The sequence below is a fragment of the Vulpes vulpes genome, chromosome 5 (assembly GCF_048418805.1).
Source record: "Vulpes vulpes isolate BD-2025 chromosome 5, VulVul3, whole genome shotgun sequence".
Lineage (NCBI taxonomy): Eukaryota > Metazoa > Chordata > Mammalia > Carnivora > Canidae > Vulpes > Vulpes vulpes.
Genome location: NC_132784.1, coordinates 5,742,356 through 5,769,524, shown reverse-complemented (window position 1 = coordinate 5,769,524; position 27,169 = coordinate 5,742,356). Strand labels below are relative to the sequence as shown.

The 27,169-nt window shown below is 38.6% G+C and overlaps 1 protein-coding gene across 2 annotated transcripts in view; it reads left to right on the top strand.

The window, feature by feature from the left end:
- The window catches only part of CNTNAP5 (contactin associated protein family member 5), a 789,161-nt gene that overhangs the window by 741,909 nt on the left and 20,083 nt on the right, over positions 1-27,169 (top strand). For both annotated transcript variants that reach the window (XM_026015709.2, XM_072757524.1), the window contains one exon: positions 3,539-3,626. In XM_026015709.2, the coding sequence (XP_025871494.1) occupies positions 3,539-3,626 (88 nt within the window). The remainder of the gene's footprint in view (positions 1-3,538; positions 3,627-27,169) is intronic.

Below are 27,169 nucleotides of genomic sequence, written 5' to 3'. Positions count from 1 at the left end.
TTCAAGGTACAGGTGCCCCCTAAAATGCTTCAGTAGTGGAGGTGAATTTCATTGTTCCTATTTAAAATGCATTCATGACATTAAACAGATTAAGCCAATTTACCAAAATGCCAGCTCAACAAGCTGTAAAGAAGGAGGTGCTAAGCACTTTTGAAACAAAGTAATTGCTTTTTTCCTTTGAGAGATGAAGATCCTGAGGTCAAGAGAGGCATCCCTATACGACTTGAGCGTGAATCCCTGTTCAACCACTTACATTATGTGATCTTAGACCATTACTTACTGTTCTAAGCTTCAGTCTACTGCTTTATTAAAGACGAGGGGGGTGCAAATGCAAACTGAGCTCGGTCAATTTTTATAAAGATTATATGAAAGAACATAGCTAAAAGACCAAGCATGAGGCCTAGCATGTAGGACTTACTGAAAAAAAGGTTTGTCCCATTTTCTTCTTTTTCTATCCCATTTAACAAATTGACAAGAAAACTGGGCATCCTAGATCCTGAGATCAACAAAGCTTCTGTAGGCCAAATTACAAACTAGATATCCAGCAATTACAAAGGACTACAGATAGTACTTCATCCCTTACCACCCCACCAATTATAAATAAAGCAATACAAAACCGTGAAATAAGTAAAACAAAAGCAATACTAAACATAAAATAATAAAAGGAAATCTGGCAAAATAGTGTATTTCCTGTTGAAAATCTCAATGATTGCAATAACCCATATTATAAATGTTTAAAGCCTAAAAATAAAGACCTCTGGTACACCCCTCTTTTGTGTATATATGCTTTTGTTCTATGAATTTGCTAAGTTTTTTTTTTTTTTTCAAATTGGTAATCCAGCGCCTGAACCAGTACTAGCACTCAGGTACCCATGTTCCATGTTGGGGCTCAACCCCATTCCCCAATTTCCATGGGCCTTAGGTATCCTTTGAGTCATCTTTCTTTCCTCTCCAAACCTTTACAAATACTCATCTTTTTCTAAAAACTCCCCAACTGAGTGTCATTTACTTTCTTCTGTATTTCACTGGTCATCTAATTTAAGTACTAAAGACCAAGTAAGTTCCCACAAAATAGAACAGCAGGATAGGGATAACTCATGTATTTGAACAGTAAGTTATCCACGTGTAACATGTAAGCATGGACCAATCAAGGTTCAGGAGCAACTTGTATAGGAAGCCGATCCAGTGGACCATGGGTAGCAGATGACCAGCAGAAGGTAGGGGAATCTCAGCTCAACCTTCAGTTCTAAGAATTTTTTTTTTTAAGATTTATTTATTTATTTATTCATTCATGAGAAACACAGAGAGACAGAGAGAGGCAGAGACACAGGCAGAGGGAGAAGCAGGCTCCATGCAGGGAGCCTGATGTAGGACTTGATCCCGGGTCTCCAGGATCAGGCCCTGGGCTGAAGGTGCTGCTAAACTGCTGAGCCACCCAGGCTGCCTGAGTTCTAAGAATTCTTCTACAGTTCTCCACTCTGCAGGAAATTCCCACTCATTTCAGCCTCCTCTCCAATCTGGACAAGAGCGCATGAGAGGAGGCCCCTGCTCCTGCTGGAAGGGGCAGTTTTAGAGAGTAGAAGAGGCAAGAGAGAGCTTTGAACTGGGGTAGGAAGAAAACTCCTTCAGGGAAAGGATTGAATCTGATCTCTTGAGTTTGGTAAATGGAGACCATGGGGACCAAAAAACCCTATGCTGTACCTAAAGATGTAAGGGTTACCGGGCAGTGAGAGGCATCCTGGTAGTCTGACCATCTCTGTCCCCATAGCCCCAAGATAGAAAGTGAATCAATACACTCAACAAACTTGTGTTAGGAGTTACTCTGCCAGTTTCTGTAGTAGGTCCTATGGAAAACATATATTGAAAAGATGTCTGAATTCTCAAAGAGGCCATAGTTTAGTAAGGGTGGGAGGGAGAGAGGAGGAAGGAAAAAGAGAGAGGGAAGTAGATCATTATAATGCAACACTTTAAATTCAAACTTACGGGCAGAGAAAAAGCCACCATGAGAATACAAGAGTGTCAACTGACCTAACCGAGACATCATAGAAAGCTTCCTGGAGGACGTGGATTCCTAGAGCACTTAGAACAGTGTTTGGCACATAGTAGATTCTTAGATGTTTGCTGATGAGTTTTGTTGAAATCTAGAATGAAAACATATAATGATTGTCTACAAGTTGCTCAGATACCTAGAGAGGTGTGGACAAGTAAAGCAAACGCCATAAGGAGTGATGAGTGGGCCTCAGGACAATGGGACACTGCTCTGTGGCACTGTCTGGCCCTGGCCAAGTTATTGATCTCTAGGATATCAGTTCCTCAGTTGTAAAACAGGGACAATAATACCTATTTCACAGTATTTTAGAGAGGCATATATTTTGAAAGATGCTTCAGTGTGATGTCTCACACATACCAAGTGTTCAATAAATAGCAAATATTATTCCACTCTAATTTAATAAATGAAATAGTAGTAAAGCTTCTAATCATGTACCACAAGTCATAGCTGGTGACTTCTCTCACAGCAGAGACCACTACAAAATGAGGATTCTAGAGGATGGTTAATGTGAGCAGAACTGGGTGTGGAGGGACCGGAGATCTGGGAGAATTAGGTATCAGTCCTGGACTAGTTGCTCCCCAAGGGGAGGAGAGGTTGGGCACACAGTTCTAAGATTTTTTTAAATTTATTTTTTATTTTTTTTAGTTCTAAGAGATCTTAAACTCCTTTTTCTTCCAAGTGTGAGATAACAGGGATCCTACCTAGGGATAATATCACATAAATATAAATGTTCGGTATAGAGTCTAGAAGAAATTGCAATCCAAAAAAAGAAATTGCAGATTTGGGTAACACTGCCTTGGAATGAGGAGGGGGTGAAGAAGGGGATAGAGAGGGGACTAGGTACCCTGAAAGGAGGGTGCCCTAAAGGATTATTCTGGAAATAAAGTTCTAAAGAATCCCAGTGGGGGCTTTTGCTCACCCCTGTGAGGGGGGCTTATCAGGTGCTTATGTTAGTGGCAACTGTTCAGCTAGCCTCTCCTCCACAGGGTCCAACTTTTTGCCAAACTGAAATATTTGCTCAGCAAAATTCCCTAGTCCACACCCGAATGAGGCCAGATCAGAATTATTGCAGCAAAGGATGTATCGAAGGCCAAATGGGAAAAGGGGGCAATGGGGAATGAATGTGTGTTTTCCATTCAATGTCAATCCTGCACAGTGTGGTCCCAAGAAGGCTTCATTTGTTTGCTTGTTTGCAGCAAAGAACTTGGGGAGAAAATCTCAGTGGGGAGATAAGTACCTGTCAAAAGCTGTACAGAATTTCCCAGGGAGAAGCCTTGTATGAAAGCCTTTATTTAACCAAGGGGAAGAAAGGGCTATTTTATGTGCATTGTGGGAGAATTAGCAAGACATTTCTCATCTCTCCAGAGAGAAAGTCTCAAAGAGGGGTCTGCTCTGTGTGTGTTTCCAAGCTCTTTCTTTATGGGAGGGTTTTATGCCCTTTCCTGGCGGATCTCTGCTGATGCACCTTTGTTTTCTCTTCTTCTGCAGGTAGATCATCAACTGAGACTCAGTTATAACTTCTCCTCAGAAGTTGAATTCAGGGCCATACGGTCACTCACCTTGGGCAAAGTCAGAGGTTTGTTGTTCTTGTCCGTTCTTTTCCAGTGGGCTTTATTGAAATAAATGAAGAAATGATTTCCATTTGGGCTGGTTAGTGATTCAGATCTGGAGGTTCTTGTTCCTATAACATGCAAGATCTAAAACCAGGGTTTCTGGTGTAGGACTTGCTGAGACACATGTGGCATTGTTGGGAGCTGGCATTTATATCTACTTTATAGAAGCGTCAATGAGGCACAGTAACAAAGAAATTGAGTAAAATCATTAATATTTACTTACTTTCTAATTAATTAATTTTAAATGTTTCTTGAATTTTTTGCTGAAATTTTCTAAATTTTTAGGCAAAGAAATTAAGGATTTGAGCCACCCAATTATTGGATAGTTCAGATGCTTAATCTCTTTATTAATTCATCACCAACCGAAAGAGGATTGAAATCTCCTATAATAGTGGATTTTGTTTTTTTCTACTGGAAGTTCTGTGAATTTTCATCTTGTATACAATAAAGGTCTTTATTAGGTGCACACAGGATTGAAATTTGTGTATCTTGATAAATTGAACATTTTTTTTCATACTGACGTGGTCTTTTTAAAACTTAATTTCTTCTTGGGGTTAAGTCTCTTTTGTCTAGTATTAATAAGTCTGATTTCTTTTTGCTTTAGTTAGTATTTTCCCATATATTTCCTTTCAATTTTTCTGCCCTTTTTTCTTTCTTATTTTTTTAAAATTCAAGTACAATGAACATATAGCATTATATCTCTTTCAAGTGTACGACATAATCATTCAGCAATTCTATGCATTGTTCAGTGCTCATCACAATAAGTGTGCTTAAAAAAATACATTTATTTATTTATTTATTTATTTATTTATTTATTCATTTATTTATTTATGAGAGAAAGAGAGAACATGAGCAGGGGGAGGGGCAAAGGAAAAGGGAGAGAATCTCAAGCAGACTCCCCACTGAGGGCAGAGCTCTATGCAAGGCTTGATCTCAGGACCCTGAGATCATGTCTTGAGCCTAAATCAAGAATCTGATGTTTAACTGACTGAGCCACCCAGGCACCCTATGGTAAGCATATTCTTAATTTTTCTCTTTCTTTAAGCCTGTGTGTGATCTTGTGAAGAACATATGGCCGAATTTTGCACTTTATCCTATCTGGCCATCTTTGTGTTATAAATTGGCTACTGTAAGCTTCTCTACATTGTTGGGTTGCTTGTATGGTTGGATTTGTTTCTGCTTCCTTATTTTCTATTCATTCAACTTTTTAGGCATTTTAAGCAAGAATGCATATAACACTGGAAATTAGTTGCTTGCAAAATTGTGGCACCTCTTCCAATACTGGTAGATTCTTGTTGCAGTCTTTTGGAATGCTCTTCAGTAGTTCTGAGGGGATTTATGGGGAGCTATTAGCTCTGAGGCCATCACTGATGAGAAGCTAGAGTCCAGAAGTCACTGAGGCCCCAATACATAGTGTTCCTCCCCAGGAGGCAGAAAAAGATCTCTGAAAAGTGATAGCTAAAAACTATCTAAGCTATTGAAACTGGCTAAACTCAGTGCTTAATGAGAATCACAAATGCTACAGGACTTTTGCTCTGCTGGGGGGCCAGTTTTAAACCCTCCCCAATCACTGTAGTCTTCTGTGTTTTGCTCTTACTGTTGAAAAGTTGGCTGGCTGTCCTGACTTTGAAAGTGCTCTGGCAGCTCCCACCCTCAACACCCACAAGCTACTTTTAAGGTCTTATTTTTTATTTTGGTGCTTTGCAGTTTTATCATTTTGTGTCTGTTAGTGTATTTCTTTTATTTTTTAATTATTATTTTTTCTTTTTTTATTAATTTATTTTTATTGGTGTTCAATTTTCCAACATATAGAATAACACCCAGTGCTCATCCCGTCAAGTGTCCACCTCAGTGCCCGTCACCCAGTCACCCCACCCCCACCCACCTCCCCTTCCACCACCCCCAGTTCGTTTCCCAGAGTTAGGATTCTTTCATGTTCTGTCTCCCTTTTTGATATTTCCCACTCATCTTTTCTCCTTTCACCTTTATTCCATTTCACTATTTTTTATATTCCCCAAATGAATGAGAACATATAATGTTTGTCCTACTCCGACTGACTTATTTCACTCAGCATAATACCCTCCAGTTCCATCCAAGTCGAAGCAAATGGTGGGTATTTGTCGTTTCTAATGGCTGAGGAATATATGTATACAATGGAATATTACTCAGTATATTTCTTTTAAAGTATCTTATTTGATGTGTTTCCTGTTTGTATGTAATTTATTAGTTCTTATGTGTGAATGTATCTAGATCATATGTACAATTCACATGTATCCATGTTTTAATTCTCAGAAATTCTCAGCATGTCAAATCACTCTTCTTCTTTATGCTCTAAATCAAGGATGTACAAACTTTTTTTTATAGTAGATACCCAGGCCAGGACAAACAAGTGTAATAAATATATTCCCTCAGTTTTCTTCAGCATCATTAAAAGCATTTCACTGTGATATGAGAAAAAGTTGTTTGTTTTTCTGTTTGTTTTTTATTTTCTTTCTGTAAGAGGAAGGGCCAGTTCACCTTTATAGAGGACAGTGACTTAGTACATAGTCTGTACCAGCCATAATGTTCCATGATATGTGATATATTATATACATATATAATATGTCATGATGAGCATAACACTTTCTTTCCTGAGAATTCCCTTGATGCAGGGACTAGTCTATGAAAGTAACATATAATCATTGTCATTAAAAACTGGATTGTGGGTGTTCACTCTGGTATCATGGGACATTGATAGGCTTTTTCCTTTATTTATTTATTTGAGAGAGAGAGAGAGCGAGAGAGAGAGAGAGAGAGGCCAGGTGATGGGCAGAGGGAGAAGCTGACTCCCCGCTGAACAGGGAGCAGGATGCAGGCAGGGCTCAATGCCGGGATTCTGGGATCATGGCTTGAGCTGAAGGCAGATGTTTAACTGACTGAGCCATCCAGATGCCTTGATGCTGACTTTTAAGGGAAATTTTTCAGCTTTGTTCTATTGTATCAATGGTTTTTCAGAGAAATCAACATTAAAAGGAAAAAAGAGAGAGTGTGTGTTTAGGCAAGTCACTCTTTTGGACAATATCATCTGTAAAATAACTTTATTCTTAGGATGCTTGGGTAGCTCAGTCAGCTAAGTGTCTACCTTTAGCTCAGATCCTGCCTCCAGGGTCCTGGATCAAGTCGCGGGTTAGGCTCCCTGCTCAAGGGAGGGCAGAGGAGGGAGGAGGAAGGGGCCGGCTTCTCCCTCTCCCTCTGCTGCTCTCTGGCTTTCTCCCTGTCAAATAAATAAATAAAACCTTTAAAAAAGAAAATAACTTTTTAGTTATTTAGCAAACATAGAAGTGCATTCTTTAGATTCAAATAGTGTGACTTTACCGGGTGTTTCTAAGTCTCTGTCTGACTTGGCCTGGGTGGGCAAGAGAGCATGGACATTTAGACAAATTTAGGAATTCAAAACCTTTTAAACTTCTAAGAGAAAATGCCTGTTTTGGTTTTGCTTTTGGTTTAATTTTTTTCTGGTCCTGGTTTTCCCTAATTTACTGTGCCAGAATGTATCATTAAATTTGATTATAACATTAAAAAAAAAAGAACAACTATTTTTGGTAAAACTAACAATTAAAGGTGATGATGATGATGATGATGATGGTGATGATTTTCCTGAGAAGACCCTTCTTAACTGTACTACAGATTCAGGAAGTAGCTACTTTTTAAAATATGGAAACGTGTTAAAGTTTAAGTGGAAAGAAATCCTAGCACTGCCCTATACCCTAGCTACCAGTTACTGAATAGAGATTAGCATGAGACTTGCACTCAGGGCGTGCTTACAGGGTTGTCTATATACGCAGCCAGCAAGGACTAGTTCCTGTCTACTTGCCAGTTTGCAAGGCCAAAGCTCACACCTGGCAGAGACATTATTTTTGTGCTCTGATGGCTGTTTGCTGACATAACTTCAAAGTTCAGTTGGTCTTAAGAAGCCATATAGAAATTGAAAGAATACCTTCTCAACCTGCATAAAACCCAGCTAATCTAGAAGTTGCAAGGCTAGCCATGGGCACTAGTAGATGCTTTTTTGGTCTATTAAAATGAAGGGAGTTTTGTGTCTATAAAGCAGGGTTCTTGAATTCTTCCAAACGCCTCAGTTTTGAACTTCAAGCCTACTGTACAGGTGCCTTCAGTAACATCAGAGCCTTGTTGAATGAATGCCCTGATTGTTGTTATGTTAAACTATTTCTCGAGCATCTTGTAGAAGATGAGTTATGGCTGCCATTTTTAGAAAGCACAGCAGGATTTATGTATAAAAATGAAAGGTGGGTACTTCAAAGTACTCATTTTAGAAGACTGAATACACCCTCATTTTTTTTTTTTGTTTTGTTTTGTACAGAGTTGGGCATCCCTTATGATTCAGATCTGGTAGGGTTGATATTAAACTTAGAAGCAAAATTAAAAAGTGAAAGATGCTCAGCTTTTTAGGGACAAAGTGACATATGTTTGGTTCTCTGTTGCAATTGCTGTCCTGTGACCATGGGGAAGTCGTCCAATCTGTCTGTAGTTCCTCCTCAGTAAAATGAGGATCATTTAACTTACTTAATTCATTTAACTCATAGAGCTGTGTAAGGATTACATGAGACTCTATAAAAAGCATTTATTATTTAAAACACACTCAATAAATGTTAGTTTAAGCAGCTTAAGATTGTGGAAACATAAAGAACCAATGTTTTGTTTTGTTTGGAGACTCTGGAAAGGCAACTATAAAAGTAACTTCCAAGGAGACACACAAGTGTGTTCTAAACGAGCAGTTTTGAACCGGATGGGTCTCGAAGACATGAGTGTAATTCACCATCAAAGCTGTTTCAAGGGCATATCAAGCTCATAACAACTTAAACAGTGGTGAGAGTAAGGAATATAACAGTTGGTGAAAGTGGGACATTCAGAGCGTAGGCTTTGCTTCAGGCACAGCTGGATTCAGAAGCTCAAATGTGACCATGATTTAGTGTTTGTCGATCTCTCTGCCTCCTGCTGTACTTATCACTCTGCTACCTTTCTGGGGGCTTCATTCTCAGGCAGAATTTTAAGAGTAACAAAGGTGGAATCAGCAACTCCAAGCTTAAATACTAGAATTTCAACCTCTCTGATAGAAAGAAAGCCTTTGATTTCTTAAAATTTCCCTGTACTAATAAGGAAACTGAGGTCCTCCTCCTAGAAAGTTAGATGGATTGTGAGAAGGGAAAACAACAATAATCCAATAATGGCACTGCATTTTCTCAGTTGCATTTCTCCTCCTCCTCTTCTTCTCCTCCCCTCCTCCTCCTCCTTCTTCCATTATTATTATTATTATTATTATTATTATTATTATCATCATCATCATCATCATTAAGAGAGAGAAGGGCATAAGGGCAGAAGGAGAGGGAGAACAAAGTCTCAAGCATGGTCCATGAGCCTGATGCAGGGCTGGATCTCACGATCCCTGAGATTGTGACCTGAGCCGAAATCAAGAGTCAGATTCCTAACTGACAAAGCCACCCAGGCACCCCCATACTCTGCTTCTTTGAGCAGGAGAGAGAGCTGGATGCAGTTACAGAGGACAGGCTAGAAGTTGCTCATAATTTTGGGGCTGCATTGTGCTTGTGAGCATCAACAGTCCATATGTATCACAATAGAAAAGATAGAAGTTGAGAGATGCTCTTTTAAGAAATTCATGTTATCTTCCTTGGGACAAGTTTATAGCTTCCCAAGGGACTCCTGTGAGGAAGTTTTCACTTTGAAGAAAGTATTCATCCATCTATCCATCCATCCATCCATCCATTCATTCATTCGTTCTGAAAGCATAGGTTTCTTAAAAAATGTTTACTTAGTCTCTGTTCATTCCTAATTCTTCAGTAAATAAAAAGATTGCCAAACCATAACCTTTTCTGACTTGATAATGTGTGATTGTCTCCTACTATGCCCAGAAATTTCTTCAATGATATGTTTTTCGAGTAATAAGATATTTCAGATTCATTAATCTAATCTGATCTTCTCATGAAGTGAATGATGTGTTTTCAAGCATTCTGAAATACCAGCTTGCAGTAACCATGCCAATTTCTTAAATACACATACCTTGTCCTTCATATTGTGAAGATAGCCAACATTGAATTGCAATTGGGTTATAAAGGATTTGCTCCTGTTCTTTTAAAAACAACAAACTGCCTTTGTTCCCCATAGAGAATTTCAATAGATGATTTAGTTCCATCTCATGCAGACGGAATGTGTGTTATCTTCTGATTTAAAATGCAATTTTATTTTGTATTTGAAATGAATCACTTCATAATAGGAGCCTAGACCTACTCTTTGCTCTGTGCAGCTCTGCAAAAGTCATCTTCTTTGTTAAAGCGAAAGCACACTTTGAGCAGCGTGCCCCTTAGTTAACCATTCAATATAATCACCTACTTGCTCTGTCTAAACTAGTAGGTAATACATGAATGAAGACAATGCATCTAAGATGTTGTTTCCAAATGTGGACTACCCTCAGCTGGGAAGAGCTATTTCTAATCTACTTGAAAGAGGGATGACAGGGCACCTGAGTGGCTCAATTTGTTAAGCATTTGCCTCCAGCTCAGGTCATGAAACCCAGGGTCCTGGAATCAAGTCCCATATCAGGCTCCCTGCTCAGCAGAGCCTGCTTCTCCCTCTCCCTCTGCCCTCCCCACCTCTCTCTCTCTCTCTCTTTATCTTTCCCCCTCTCTGTCAAATAAATAAATAAAATCTTTCTAAAAAATGAAAGAGGGTGGCCCTTCCAAGGAAGTGTCAAACTTTGTAAATCTTTGCCTGCCTCTGATAGCAAAGGATGTTTCCTGTGGTCTACCAGAAGCATCATGACATGACTGTTATTGATACAAGTTCAATAAATTTTTATCATACAAAATGTATTTAACAAATGGTGCCTATTCTAAAGATGCTTCTTAAAGTAATTATTTAAAGTAATTAAAAGTATTTTTCAAAGGAAAGTCATCAGGGTAAGTTTGGGAATATTAAAGTTTTTCAAAGTTTTGAAGTATCTCTTTTAGGCTATGGTAAGTACTAGGTTTTCTTCACTAATCAAATAATAATAATACTTGTATAATATTTATAGCCTATTGATATTAAAAGTTTAAGAATAAGTGGAAATTATTTGTGGTATTATTATTTAATAATATACTGCTCTGTGTTAGACCTAAATTCCTATGTTAACTCATTTTTTAAAATTTTTCTCCCAACATCTCAGGAAGGTCAGTGCTGTTATATTGCTGTTTCATAGGTGAGGAAACTAAGTCACAGAGGTTAAGTGACTTGCCCAATACCACTGACTTAACAAATGGTAGACTTGGCATTTAAAGTGAGACCCTGGGATGGATGCCTGGGGGGCTCAGCAATTAATCCCGTCTGCCTTCGGCTTAGGACGTGATCCTGGAGTCCCAGGATCCAGTCCCACATTGGGCTCCCTGCCTGGAGCCTGTTTCTCTCTCTCTCTGCCTGTGTCTCTGCCTCTCTCTCTCCCTGTCCCTCATGAATAAATAACTAAAATCTTAAAAAAAAAAATAAAGTCAGACCCTATGAGTCTGGGTTCCACACTCCTGATCAGTCCTGTCATAATTTGTTTTTTAAGGAATGACAGATATTCCAGACAATGTACACTTCCTTTTTTTCTGATGAGGACTCATGAATTAGAGCCTTGTGTCTTTAGCTGTAGTGGGCTTAAAGGTAGAATGTAGGACCAGGTTTTAATTATGGGAACAGAGCAGCGTATTTATTATAAGTCAGGCTTTGGAATCAGCCCTGAGTTCTGATCATAATGCCAGCACTAACTAGCTGACCTGGGCAAATTACTTAATTTTCTGAGCTTCACTATTTTCCATTAGAGATAGGCATACATTATTATACTTCCTGTTACTCTTTGAAAGATTAAGTTATAATGAAGATAAAGTGACTAGCATGATGACTGACCTATAAGAAAAGCTCAATAAATGTTTGCAATAATAGTAATGATGATGATGACGATGTAAGAAGCCACTTGATCTGAACCAACACCTTTTCTTTTGAAAATTGCACTAGACTCTAATATCTTCCAGATATAAAGGACATCTTCCAGGGAAGGAAAAGGTGGCTATCAACTCCTTATGTAACAAAACTTGCATTTCACTCTTCTTTCCTGCTCAGGGGGATCAATGAATAAGGTATCATATAACCTTGACTCTAACTGATGCTCAATAGTTAATTCTTAGTTTCTCATGAATACATCATAAAAGAGTTAAACCAGTACAAGCCTACCTGATATTATTTACATGTATATTTTCAAGAGTAAAGCTGCCTCTGATGGATTTTTAACCCATCAGCAACTTTTAAGATAGTTGCTGAATCAACTATCTTAAAAGCATGGGATCCAGTGTGATTTTTAAAAATGTCAGTCACAGTGTCTACCCTTCTCCCACTCACAGAATAGGGGAATCATAGGGTTCCAAAGACTAGACCTGCATCTTATTTATGGCTTTACCTCCTTGCTATATCAGGAAGTACATACTGAATGCTCCATAACATTTAGTTAAGGAAAAACAGTGGATAATTATAAATATTAGAGTTCTAAGAAATGAAAGATCATTCTACTACAGATTAATGGGCTCAATGCCATATAGCTCAATTAGCTGTAGTTTGATCTTAGATGAGGATCTCCAGGCTTTCTATACACTGTGTTTTTCCTTATAATGGTGCCTGGCAGTGGGGTGGACAATTAATGGGTTTGGAATCAGACAGTATTGGGGCTTAAATGCAACAACAGTCACTTACTAGCTGTGTCACCACTAACTTCACCACTTTGGGCCCAGTTTCCTCATCTGTAAAGTAATGGTAATACTTGCTGTATTGACTGGTGATGAAGATAAGAGGTAATGCATGTAACGTGTCGGGCACACGGTGGTATTTCGAAACAGCAGCTATTGTTAATAAGATCATACAGCCATCCTACCTATTGATTTTCTTCAGCTGGTATCCCTTTTCCTTGCCAATGGCACTGCTATTGATTTGTTTACCGTTGGCCTGAGGGACCTGGGACAATGTTATAAATGTCAGTGTTGACAGGGTAATGAAGTGAAAGGGATCCTAGCTGAGTAATGAACTCTCCAGCAGCCCTTTGGTTACCCCTCCCCAGCTTAGTGGGCATGGAAGCACCGACCTGCTCAGAAGCTGGGACAGTAGAACACACACACATTAGAATTCTAGATGTTTCCCCATGAAATGGAGAGAAAAATCAAGGTACAAAGAATGTCATGTGGCCACTGGTTACTCAGTCTACTGGGGCTTTATTTTCAGAAGATGCTATTAACAATAATTAAGTATTAAAACAGGTTAATACAGCATGAAGTTCATCTCCACTTATGCATGGTGGTATTCTAGGAGGGATTTGATCTGAATCCCTGCATTTTCTTTCCATTTCACTTCCACAAGGATTATTCCCAAGTGATCAGTGGCAGGACTTGACATCTGTAGCTAATATACTAATGCTCTCTACCTTTGGCTTAAGAAAGAGTCACATTGCCTGCTTTCCAGAGGGAAGGATAAATACATAAATCTTTCTACCTAGAAAATCTCTGGCTTAAGTTGATCCCTTTAAGACGAATCATTGCCTTTTCTAATCTACCAAGACTTGGCTATGTGATTTAGCTTTCCCATCTATTTCCTTGCTTTTTCCAAAATACTTCTATAGATAATAAGCTTTGCATAGGCCATTCCATTCTTAAAAGGTTAACATTATATAAATGTTTGGAATTGGGAAGATTACTCTCGAGTATTCTTTGTGGGTGATTAATTCAATGAACAGCTTTTGAGCACCCAATATGTATAAGGCAAGATTTGAAATCAAACTGAGACTACTTTAACAAGGTATAGCTTAGGGATCATTGCTACCCAAATGATAAAACACAAATTATGCAGATAGGATCCTTATTTAATGATTAAACTATGTGTTATTTTGATACATGTTTCTAGGATCCTTGAGGGAGAGACCATTTCCAGCCAGGATGACTCAGAGTAGTGTCAAGGAAGAGATCGCCCTGACACTTAGTGTTGAAGCACAGAGGTGGTCTCAATAGATGGAGGGCATTCTTGGAAGGACTGGTGTAAACCAAATAAGAGAGGGTGCTAGCAACAATAAATAGGCCATCTTCAGATGTTCTCCTTCATGATGAGGAGTGGGGAGCAATAAGGTGAATAAGAAGGTTCAGAAGACCTATGTTCTGCTGAGATGTTCAGACTTCATTATATAAATGGCAGAAGCCACTTAGGGGAACTCCCATTGTCAGAGCTACTGGTGTAACTCTCTTTTAAGGGTAACACGTAGGATGGAGAAGAGAGAGGGGGTGTGCAAGTTATGCTAATACTGTCCTTTGAGTAGCAAAGGACAAGAGCCTGGACCAAAGGATCGCAATTAGACTTGGGAGCATGTGCCGGGGAAGTTTATGAAGTAGAAATTGGGACATTTGGGTAATTCCCTGGGTAGTTGGTTAGAAAGGTATAAGGTGGACTAAAAGGGATGTAAGAGAATAGGAATGAAGTTGCAGCTTTGGTCAGTCATTGCAGAGGGAAATCTGTCAGTTATGGGCAGGCCTGAGCTCGTGTTTACTAACCTAAGGCAGGCCTTACAGTGGATTATAAAGCTGATACGTCACACGCTTCCTTTAACCAGCACTCCAGACCTGCTCAACTGCTTCTGTGTTTGTGAAATCCCTCTTATCAAGGACAGGGCAAAGAGCCACAGAGCAGATTGTATTGGGAAGTCTAGTTTGGACCCTTCACAGTGAGGTGATTTCTGTATTAGTCCGCTTCTACATGGGACATCTCTCCCCATCCTGAGTAGCTCACCATTCCCCCGGCTTGTATTTCTTCTATGTGTGTGTATCTGTTTTCCTGGGGGAAGACTGTGGTCTTTCAAAGTGAGAACTTTTTGTTATCTGTATTCCTATCACTCCCATGTCACAGCACTTGCCTTTGTGCCGTGTCTGTTCTCCATATGCATTTTACAATACACTTCTCTTGGCTAGTGTATTACAGATAGAAAGTCTGTTGTCAGGGCAGGAGAAAAACTCCTGCGTCAGTATTCCTGATTTTATAATCCATGCTAGGGTGAACAACCATTCCAATCTGTGGGAGACTGGGGGATTTCCAAGGACAAGGAGTTATCAGTGCTAGAACTGAAACAATCCTGGACAACACTGAGCAATTAGTCACTCTGCACCATGCTTAGTTGAGAGGCTTTGAATAGTTTGGAGGAACTAGGCTCAGAGCTTTGGATGCCAGCTGAACAATCAGGTCTCCTGTTATTCATAATCGCAGCAAAGCCCAGCAGTCACTAACCCAGCAGGCTGACCCAGGTGAGGTTGGAAAAGGAGTGAGAAAGAACCAATCAGCATATTGACTAGCACTTCCCAGGCCCCTGCTGCGGTGCAGATCTTGGCAACTTTGTGTGCAGAGATGACTGGAGAAGGGTGTGAGGTTGCTTCTGCCCTTGCAAATCCAGTGGGCTCAGTGGAGACATGAAAGTGCATGCAAGCAGTAATCACACAACAATGAATCTCTAACTCTCAGAAATTGGATTGTTAGGGTATTAAAGGCCCAGGGAAAGGAATCAGAAGTAGAGCATCGGTAGCCAGGATACTGTCCCCCTATTGATTCTGGGTGAGGGTGAGGGGGTCAGGCCCTTGTTTTTGAACACATCATTTCTAGCTATGCCGAGCAGTGGGGTCTTTCCATTAGAGGTACTTTGTAAACCGATGAGTGTCAAATGCACATAGCATGAGTTGCTCTCCACCTCTGAACAGGAAAGCTCATCTGCATCTTCCATTCCAGCGAGGGGTCACATTATCTTGGGGCCGGTGGGGGTTACTTTGGCATGTTATGGAAGTTGGGGGCCTTGGTTATTGATAGAGTGATTCTCTTGAGGTCTGAGTGGATTTTTTTATACGTGGGAAGCTTAGTTCTTGCAAATTAATATTAGGTTTCAAAATAGAGTTATCTTTCCTTATCCCTCTGAGTATATTGGTCTCCTTGTTTATGTGTAAATGTAGGGGTCCCTGTGTTCTGCTTATTTCTGCATACTTTGTCCCAAGTTATTTTCTGTTATGTCATTTGATCTCCCTCACTTTGATTAAAGGGCTTTCTTAGAGTTCTAGTGATCCCAGTCTTTTTACCTGTAATTAATAATGAGTTGGTGAGCATGTGTTGATTGGGATCTACACTGAAGGGTATGGCTGGGCCTTTAATTAGAGAAAATCCAATTGCATCTCAGGTCATTCTTCTTGGGATAACAATATTTCTCAGGAAAGATTTTTCCAGTCTCCTCTTGAACAGAGGGTGGTTCTGAAAGTCATGATGGCAAAGAACACTGGTGGGGCTCATCATCTGCTGGGGAAAAGACCTTGTATTTCCTTTGTTTTCCACTGAGCATCTGTGGCCTGATTGGTGGGCATTTCCCTGACCTGTCATAATCCTGCAATAACACTTACTTATTCATTTCTCTAAGAAGTATGGGCAGTTGAGGTTCTAAAGAGCACTGTTTGGAGCTATTTTCTCCTCCTCTAGGATTTCTGTCTTTGTGAGGGGATCACTGCAGAGTTGGCTATGACAGAACAAAAGGCTTTAGGATGCCAAATATTCCAAATTTAGAACCCACTCATATCAGTCAGAGTGCAGCCAGTGAAGATACTATACTGAGACTTATTGCAAAGAGTGGATTTATGTGATCATGGAGGCCGGGCAGGACCTCTGAAGTCCTCACGGTGAGCCCTTGGGAAGTGTGGCTGGAACTCTCAGGCATTCGTTGTGCACAGTGGGATTTCTTCTTCAGCAAAGCTGAAAAAGCCACTTTGCTCCTACATCCTTGCAACAGATTGAATCAGACCCACATAGATTATCTAAGATAAGCAGTCAGCTGATTATGGATTTCATTCACAGCTACAAAATACCTTCGTGGCAACAGCTGGATTAGGCTATAACAGCAGACCATTGCCTGGCCAAGGTAATGGATCAATAGACTATTGTAGCAACTTCTCTTTATTTGTATTGTGTTTATCAAAGTAAAATTCTCACAACATAAAATTATCAATGTAAAGTGTACAATTCAATAATATTTACCACATTAACAGTGTTGACCTAGCATTACTTATACACAGTTCCCAAACATCACCATAAAGGGGACCCTGAACCAGTTCGCCATCATTCCCCATTGCCCCTTCCTCCTTGCTCTAGGCAAGCACAAATCTGCTTTCTGAATCTATTGATTTACCTATTCAGGATATTTTATATAATAGAATCATACAGTTTATGACTTTTGGTGTCTTGTTTTTGTTTTTTCACTTAGCACAATTTTTTGAGGTTCAGCAACATGGTAGCATGCATCAGTACTTTATTCCTTATTATGATTAAATACTATTCCATTGTATGGATATACCAGGTTTTGTTGTCCATTTAGTTACTGATGGATATTGGGTACATTTTTACCTTTTGGCTTCTGCAAATATTGCTGTTGTGAACATTCATGTGTATGTATTTATTTGAATGACTGTTTTCAGTTTTCTTAGATAGATTTCTAGGAGTGGAATTGCTGTCTTTGGAAAGCCATCATACCCAAAGTTTTGACAAACAGGGCAATTTAGGAAATCCTATGTTGTAACCTATTTGCCCATGCCTCCAGTCACCCCCTCTCTGTCAATATAAATATGTCTTTAAAGAGGACTCCTAAAAAAAGGGGGGGAGACTCCTCTGAAGACTCTACCTGTGTACATTCTGGAGAAGGCAAACATACTACCACATCTTATCTTCCTAAGCCTCAAATGTCAAAGAATGCATGTCTTTCCTTGGACTCTGCCCCTGGAGCCTCTAGAATTCTATGAGTCATATCTAAGTAGTTAGAAATTGCAATTTGCTTTTCAACATGTTGGTAACATTGAAAAGCTCTGAAGTGAAATTTCCAACTCTTTTCCTTGGGTGACTCATGTACAAATACTTTTAGTGATCATAAGAACTATTTCTATCCAGTGCTTCCATAGGCATTGAGGATTGATTGATTGATTGATTGATTTTTACTTATTATTATTATTATTTTTTTTTTTTTTAGAGAGAAAGAGAGAGTAGGGGGAGCTCCAAGTAGGCTCCATGCTCGGGACAGGGCTCAATTCCATGATTCTGAGATCATGACCTTAGCTGAACTCAAGAGTCAGACACTCAAGAAACTGAGCCACCCACACGCCCCCTATCTTGTTTTTTTTTTTTTTTTTAACTTAGTGGTCCCACCTCCCCAAATAGTGTTGCTAGGCCTGTATCTCTCATTCAGGAGTGAGCTACTTACTAATCATCAGCTGGGACTCATCTGAGTACCTGAGTGCATGCAGTGCAGCTTGCACAGGTAGTAAAGGAAGGAAAGTATAAGGAGAGAGCATAAGCTCTGATATCAGGCAAACCAATCCTGAAACTTGGCTCAAGCCTGGCTCAAACACTGGTTTCTTGAGACGTTGGTGATTTCCTCATTTTACCTAGGCCTCAGTTTTCCTACTTGTAAAGCAAGACTAATCATTCCTTACCTATCAGAATTGTTTTGATATCTAAATAATTGTGTGTGTGTGTAAGAATATGTATGCACTATATACAGTACTTAATACACAGTGACTACCTGATATTTCAATGTTAAATGGAGGCACAGTTACAAAAGGAGAACATGGAAATGGAAATAATAGAAAGATTTCTTGTGAAATTCATGCCTGAAAGAAAACTCGGCAGATGAGAAACTCCATGCCTCCTAACTCTTTCTTTTATAATGTTTTTATTCTCAGGATACCTAGGTGGCTCAGTCAGTTGAGCCTCTGACTCTTTGGTTCAGCTCAGGTCATGATCTCAGGGTCTTGAGATCAAGCCCTCCATCAGGGTCTGCACTCAGCTGTGAGTCTACTTGAAGTTTTCTCTCAAGTGTGTTTATACGAACAGTCAGGTCCAGATCCTCAAAAGTCAGGACTATTTGTTTGATGTCCTGTAATTTGATAGAAAACCATAGATGGTTTTAATCAGGAAGGAGATAAAATTCCTAAATACACCATTTTGTCTTCTTTAGCTAGAGAGCTCTTTTCTAACCTGTGGTATTATTTTTGTTATCATAGTGTGAGGTGTTTTTGCAATCATATACTCAAGTGCCCCTATATGATGGGTGGTATTTATTGATCAAATTAAAATGCAAACACTTTTATATGTTACTGCTAATGCCAATAATTGATAGGATAAAAATGGCAGCACATGTTTTCCCATTATCATTATGTCACTCAAGTTTTTTTTTTTTTCCATTTGCTTGGTATATTAATTTTGCTTTTATTAAAGTATTTGAATGTTTTTTTAAAAGATTTTATATATTCATGAGAGACACAGAGAGAGAGGCAGAGACATAGGCAGAGGGAGAGGCAGACTCTCCGCGGAGAGCCCAATGTGGGACTCGATCCCAGGACTCCAGGATTATGCTGAGCTGAAGGCTGATGCTCAACCGCTGAGCCACCCAGGCGTCCCAGTATTCGAATGTTTTAAACTAAGTAGCATCTCTACTGTTATCTCTGCTGTTTCTAGGATGACTGGAATACATATTTTAAAGAGAGTAATGGATTGTTATTTTTAATAGAATGAGTTCCTATCAAATATCATCTACTGATTTCAGCTATTTCCCCAACTTTACTCGATGATATCTGTGAATTCCATAAGAACAGGACTCTGAGAATAGTAGGAATAATACTCTAAAAGCATAATGATTTTTTGATTAGTTATTTTTATCCTAATTTGAGAGATGGGGAAATTAAAGTTCAGTAACTTGCCTTTTCCATTTTAATGCCAGCTCATTTCCAGTTTCCAGCACCTAAAGTCATTTTACAGAGGGCTTTCTTTGGCTACTAGAGCATGCTTTGCCTGTTTACTTGGCAGGCCAGACATGTCAGTGTTTTAATGCCTGCTGGGAAAAACCCACCATCATGATAACATGGGCTAGTGTATAAATACCCCAGCTCCTTTCCACCAGTCAGGATAAATCTGATGTGTGTTCCTCGTTTTCTTCTAGTGTTTCCCCAGGAGGATTGAGTTATAGTTGGGCTCTGGTTGGTATGATAATGCACACATCACTAGTTTCTTTCCCACTTTTATCTCCTCCCCTACCCTGCCAGTGTTTTACTTCACTTCCCAAGTAAAGTACTGCAACTTTAGTGCTTGCCTTATAGTCTGATTTTGGGAAAATTCAAACTATAATGCCCAACCACCCATTCATTCATTGGAAGAAGTGGTAAGCAAGCCAGATTTACCTGGTTCCAGAGATCATATTTGTTCTACTATGCCATACAGTGTTTAATAAGAAGTATATGAAATATAAACCCCATTTCACAGAACTTGAGATCTTATATAAAAAATTAGCACATGAAGAGGAATGACATAGCTAAATCAAAGTTAACATGTTAGCTTAAGGGCTAATTAGGAAACTTAGTTCTGAAGTGGTGAGTGCATGATAGAGATCTGCATTGGACAGACAGGCATCTCCTTCCACAGGCAGCAGTGTGGAATCTTAGAGAATAATATATTAGATATATTAGATAAGCATTGTTAAGTATTTACTGTGTGCAAGGCCATAAGTGAGGAGCTTTACCTTCATCTTACATGTAATCTTCACATCAAATATGAGGCAGAATCTTAAGTATTTTTTGCTGGATGTCAAACGATCCCATAATTTAGTAGTTTAATCCAACATCTATTTAAAAATATTTAATGATTGTGTGGGATAGGAATGTGGGCAGATCTTGCCTCATTGGTCCTTTAGCTCCTTGAAGAATTAACTAGAGTATCTTGGTGATATCTGGCTAATATCCAGGCCAGTCTGGAGAATCTAAGACATATTTGTTCATGAGTGTGGTGCCTTGGAAGGTGCATCTAGAAGGCTCAGCTCAAGCAAGCCCTTCTCTTTCTCTGTTTAGTCTCAAGATCTGTCCACATGATCTATCAGAGCAGTAGGGCCTCTCACATGGTAGCTTGGGGCAGAAGGTGCCAGCCCACTTGACAGTTAGTTCTGGAATTGGCAGAGTATCATTTGCAATGTGTTCCATTGATCAAAGCAGTCACAAGTCAACTCATGTTCAAAGGGAGGGAATACAGAGCTATGTCTCAATGGAAGGGATGTAAATTATTGTGGTCCCGTGTGCTCATGCATGCACTCTACTCATTCCCATTTTATAAACGAGTAAACAGCTCAAAAAATATCATGGAATATACTAAGGACACAACGTTAATCAATGGGATAGTCAAATGTTGAACCCAGGGAGCAGTCTGATTCATTGATAACAAAAATCTGTGTCTGGAGGGGAAGTTGCACAATTGTTTAATTGAATGAAAATGTAAAAAAGAAAGTTTGGCTGAAGAATGTTGAGTCAGAGAGTGTAAAAATGATACATGATATTCAATACATGATATTCAATATTTATTCTCCTCTTCTTAATAGAACATAGTAGTGTTTTCTGGTTTTGTTTTTGTTCCCAATGGTTCAGTACATTCCTAGCCTTCTTCTTGGGTTAAAACTGGCCGTGCAACATTGTCCTGGACAATGAGCTTGAAGCAAAAGTGACTAGATTTTTCCAAAAGGCCTGACTTAGCAAGTATGCCCTTCACTCTCCCTACTTTCTTCTGCCTGGAACATAGACCTAGTAGCTGGAGCCCCTCAACTTAGATTATGAAGGGGAAGAAAAAGGATCTAGTCTATGGAGCTGAAAGTGTAAATCTAGAAAAAAATCTAGTGATATCTGGAACTAAGATACTAACTACACTGGTTCACACCCAACCTACTAGCTGAGAATAAAATAGTTTTGAGCTATTATTATTTCTTCATTTCTCTTTTCCCTGATATATGCAGTCAAATGCAAATAACTATGGATAATTTGTGGGTTTGTACTCTCTGAGTCAGATGGAGAAAGAGGAAAGGAAATGCCACTATTTTAGCCAAACCCAAAAACTCTGATAGAAGAACAATGATATATATTACCAAGAACTGATGACTGAGGGTTGCAACATTCCCTTATGTGTCCCTTGCCTTACAGAGGAGTCAGTGGATGAAATCTTTGCTCACATCTGGGTCATGAAACCAGTTTGATCTCTATTATTCTGGAAGTCATCTTGTTGTGAATTCTGTAGATTTTGAGGAGAGGACACACTCTGTAAACTTGCATGGAAAGGAGACTACCTGGAGGAGTAGGTTTCTGGGCTGGGACAATTGCCCTGCTGGTGGATACTGCACTATAATTGTGGCATACCTGCTTGTCTTCAATTACTATTTACTGAATTATGTATGTGGTATGATTTGAAGCATTCTATAAAGCACACCAATTCCAGGCTCAGAAATCTCAGAAATATGCTGTTTCTTTTTATGAAATCTTTGAAGATTCATTTTTAAAATATAAATATAAATGTGCTCCAGAAGAAGAGCATAGTAACTAATCACCGAACATTACTACTTCATTAGATTGTCAGTCACTTAACATCTCCTTTCATCAGGAAGAGTTTGGTTCTCTCGGATGAGCACACTTTGCCAAAGAAGGTTAAGTTCATGGAAAAAATTCTAACCTTGTTCTGAGGGAAAAACAAAACAAAACATATAGAATAGAATTTAAAGGTCTAATCACGGAACATATTTATTGAGTTTCTACATCTCCACACCGAGGCTCTGTCTGGAATCAAGGTTTACCACTGACTATAGGAATTTGGACAAGTGGCTTATTTCTCTAAGCCTTAATTTCTTTATTCTGTAGCATGGAGATTAACATCGTTCCTATTCTACAAGATTGTTGTGATGTGATCACCACACAGACATGCTCATTTAGCTTGAGCAACACAAAGCCTCATACAAGACTGAAGCTCTATGAGTGTTAGCAGTGTGAGAGAGGAAGACAGTGTCATGTCCTGCAGTCTGGGGCTGAGCTACACAGGCTAAGTTCAAATCTTAGCTCTGTCACTTTGGGTATATTGTTTAACTATTTTTTGTCTTTGTTTCCTAACTTTTAAAATGAAGGTAATAATACAAATGGTGTTTTATTATGACAAGGCACTTAAAATAAGCATTTGGTATAGACTTAGTCATCTTTTCATTGTGAATATGATACAGACAATTCTTGCTTAACATGGCACTGCAGAACATTTAGAAGTGATCACACATGCTACACTTGGGATGAAAGTTCTTAATAATGCATGAGAAAATTTTTGATAGTTCTATTACCTTTAACTTTTTCTCCCACAGCATTAAAAACTCTTAGGGAAATGAAAAAAATAGTAAAACTGATATTTGTTTAGTAATTTTAGTTACATACTGTAACCCAAAATATTAGAAACATTGAGAATTACTGTGTTTGGAAAAAAAAAAAAAAACAACCTTATAAAGTGTAGTTTTAACAGTGCTTGTCTTCTCATAGTATTCCCTCCTCCTATTTAGGGAGGGAATATCTTTTCTATGCTATGGTGAATTGTCATATGCCTAAGTTTGGATCAGTTTCTAACATGTTATCCTTTGTGCTTTCAATGTCATGAAATGTCTTGGCTATTTCTTTTAATGTGAGGATTACTGCCGTATCACTTCCTCTGGGACATTATCATTCTCTTTGTCACGAATCCACTACATTTGTATCAATTTATATTTCCTCTGATAATTTCCTGTGGCTGAAGATCTAGAGTCTGTCAAATAGTGTGTGTCAGCATTTCCATGGTCAGCTATTTATTTTTTTTTATAAATCCCTTTACATTTGAATTTAACTTTCAGTGTAATTTTTAATCTCTTTTCTGTATTTTCATCCTTGTTGATCAATTCCCCTTTTGATTATCTATTTTTGTAAAATATCACATGGGCTTATGATTGAGAGACGAAGAAGCAACACAACTCTGTTCTTTGCTGTCTGTGTGGAACCTGAATAACAGATGGCCCAGTGACCAATCACCTGTAGACTTTGAAAGAAATGATGTGATTGGTCCCTAATTATGGTGAGCATCTGTAATTTACATATTTGTGGGCTGAAGAACAAGCAGGAGAATTTGTACTTTATAAATTATTCCTAGTTAGTATACTATGATCAGTAAAATTTAAACTATGTTGCTTGGGGACTGGAGTTATTTAAATTGTGGTAATTGAAATTGGAGCCATACAAAGTGGAGACTTTGCAAGCACCAACTTTATTGAATAGAAATATTTAAATGAAAAAATTACTATTGTTATATAGCCACTAAAATATTAATATCTAAGCACGTTTTAAAAGTGGAAATAGAACCACTTTAACATTCATAAAGAATGTTCCTATGTGTACTGTTTTCTTATTGTTGCTGTAACAAATTATCACAAACTTGGTGGCTAATAACAACATAAATTTGTCATATAGTTCTGGAGGTTAGAAGTGTTAAATAATCTTTATGAGGGTGAAATGAGGCAGAGCTGTGTTCCTTTTGGGAGCTTCAGGGGCAAATCTCTTTCCTTTTCCTTACAGTAGTCATTTGCATTCTTTAAGCTTATAGCACTTGCCTCATATTGTTAGAACTTCTTGCTTCTCTTATCACATCTCCTGCTACTGCCTTTGACCTTCTTGTCTTATTCTTATACGGACCCTTGTGATTACACTGGGCTTACCTGGATAACCTAGGATAATCTTTGTATCTCATGACCCTTAACTTAATCATGCTATAAAGTCCCTTTTCCCAGATAAAGTGACATATTCAATGTTCTGAGGATTAGGATATGGACATCTTCAGGGGACTATTATTCTCTACCACATCATATGTCTTGCAAATCAAAATATCAAAATATATATTATGATCAGCTCAATATCACCTACTGGGGAACTGAGAAATGAAGTATGTTCTTCATGGTTAACCTATCACAGATGTTATTTTAATGAATCTTACCTATTTAATATAAAAATCATCAATTGCTTATTGAGTGATAATCTAGAAATACAAAGACAAATTATGTCTTCCTTCCATCCCCAAGGTACTAAGAGCAGCACAGATAGTGTTATGTTCACCAGAAAGTTCAGGTGCGAGGCCCTTGGACTATACTGATCCAGTCACTTCTACAGACACACAGCCAGAGGACACAGAGCTCAAGCCTGCACTGGCTTCTGGCCCTAAGGTGCTCCTCTCCCCAGGCCCAAGCCTAGGCTTTGCCCTAGTAGACTGAAAGTGGCTCCTCCATATAGAGGTTTTCTGTAGCCTCACCATAACACAATATATCTGTGGTGTACTAATTGTCTAAAATTATCAGATAAACCATTTTGTAAACTAAGCAAGCTATTAAGCTCTTGTTTGTAGGTTCAAAGGGATAGTATGATACATAAGGGGAAAATTATAATAGAAGAGCCAAGCCTTCTAGCTACAGTGATTTTGAATCCTTGTGAATTGATTTTCTTCATCACAGAGAGAGTATAATTCCACACTACTCTGTCTTTTCCAACTCTTAAAGGTAATGTGTGCTATTTATCTATATGATGCTTTCCCACTTAATCTGATAGATGCTCAATAATTAGTACTCCTAGTATTATTATGGAGCAGTATTTCAACGGTTTATCTGAATGACATAAACATATAATAGTGTCTAGTGTTATGAGGTATGTGATACAGGTTAGAAGATAATTGGCACAAAAAGAAAGAAAGAAAGAAAGAAAGGAAAGAAAGAAGAAGAAGAAGAAAGAAAGAAAGAAAGAAAGAAAGAAAGAAAGAAAGAAAGAAAGAAAGAAAAAAGAAAAGAAAAGAAAAAAGAAAAGAAAAGAAAGAAAGAAAAGAAAGGAAAAGAAAAGAAAAGAAAAGAAAAGAAAAGAAAAGAAAAGAAAAGAAAAGAAAAAAAAGAAAAGAGGCAGCATCAAATATAATCATCACCAGCAGGATAATTTTGCTGTGGCTGGTCTTCATTCTGTCCCTAAAGAGTAGCTCTATTTTCCCTTATTTGGAGCAGCCAAATTAGGTCATTCAACCTAGACATTAAGATCTTCATAAAAGGTCAGTGTATAGCTTATCAAAACTAACTGCCGTTTAAACTGAATATGTGGGGAAAGGTAGGGTTTTTAAAAGGTAGAACTTTTGTTTACTGAAATGACTTTGTTATTTAATGTTATTTAGATGGCTTCCTATGTATGTATGTATGTATGTATCTTGCTTGGCTTCCAGAGATTGGTGTGTGTGTGTGTGTATGCAGCTAACAGTATTAGTTGCCTACCCATCATCCTTTTTACTTCTTTCCCCCTTCCTAACAAAATTCCAGTTTTATTTAAACATTCATGCTCCTCCATGAAGCCATGTGCTCCTTGAAAGTTTTCCTCCATCTGAAATCCTGGAGGATACCTCCTAATTGTCTGAAACAGTGGTTTTCAAAGTTTGGCGCATGGTTATTGGGGTGGGTTTGGAGGGGGTCCTGGGACCCTTTCAGAGAATCCACAACATTAAAACCATCTTCATTTTCACACTAGACATGTGTTCTTGTTATGTCCTCTCACACATGTAGAATGGTGTTTTTTCAGAGGCTACAAGATGTGTTATCGTATCTTCACTGAGACAGTTAATGGAATTATACTGTGAGTTCTTGTTTTCAAATTTCCTGAGCTTTGATTTCCAACACAGGGGATATTGATAGATACAAAACAGATATAGATATTCAAAAATTTCTTCAGAATTTTTTTTCAGAATTTTTAAGAGTAGAAATGAGTCTTAAGATCAAAAGCAGGTCTTAAGCACTTCTGGTCTAAGACAAAAACTATGGTCCATTTTCACTGCCAGAGATTTGAATAGGCATGAACATGTGACACAATATGGCCAATTAGAGGAAGTCTGCAGGTAGCGGAGGTTTCTGAGAAAGGGTTCTTCATTCTTTTTTAAAAGAAATAGATTTATTTATTTATTTATTTTAGAGAGGGCATGTGCATGGTGTCAAGGAGCAAGAGGAAGAGAGAAACTTAAACAGACTCTTCACAGAGCATGGAGCCTGAGGTGGGGCTTGATCGTATGACACGAGATCCCACCTTCAAGGGTTGGACACTTAACTAATTGTGTGCCTGCCACAGGTGCTCCAAGATTCTTCATTCTTAAAAAAAAATCACAGGATGTGGAATGAGGTGGCTTTTTTCTTTTCTTTTCTCCTGGATTTTGCTGGGTCTGGATGTGGTCATGGTGTGATGCCTGGAACTGCACAACCACCTTGCTACAGCTTGAAGTTGAGACAGCCACAGAGGAGGAACCCTTACCTTCCATGCTCAGAGCATTCCTTGTCTCATTTAAATCTGTTACAACAAACAAACAAAAAAGAAAGAAATAACATCAAAAATCTGAAAGGTGCTCAGGATGGCTTTTACTCTTCTTGATGCTTTAACTCCACAATTAGCAATTCCATATCAGAGTAGAATATATTTCTATTTTTTTTTTAGAATGTATTTCTATAGATTATTTTTGGACTCTGTTAAAAGGCTATCTGTTAGGAAATGTAGGATCTCAGTTTTCCTCATTTCCA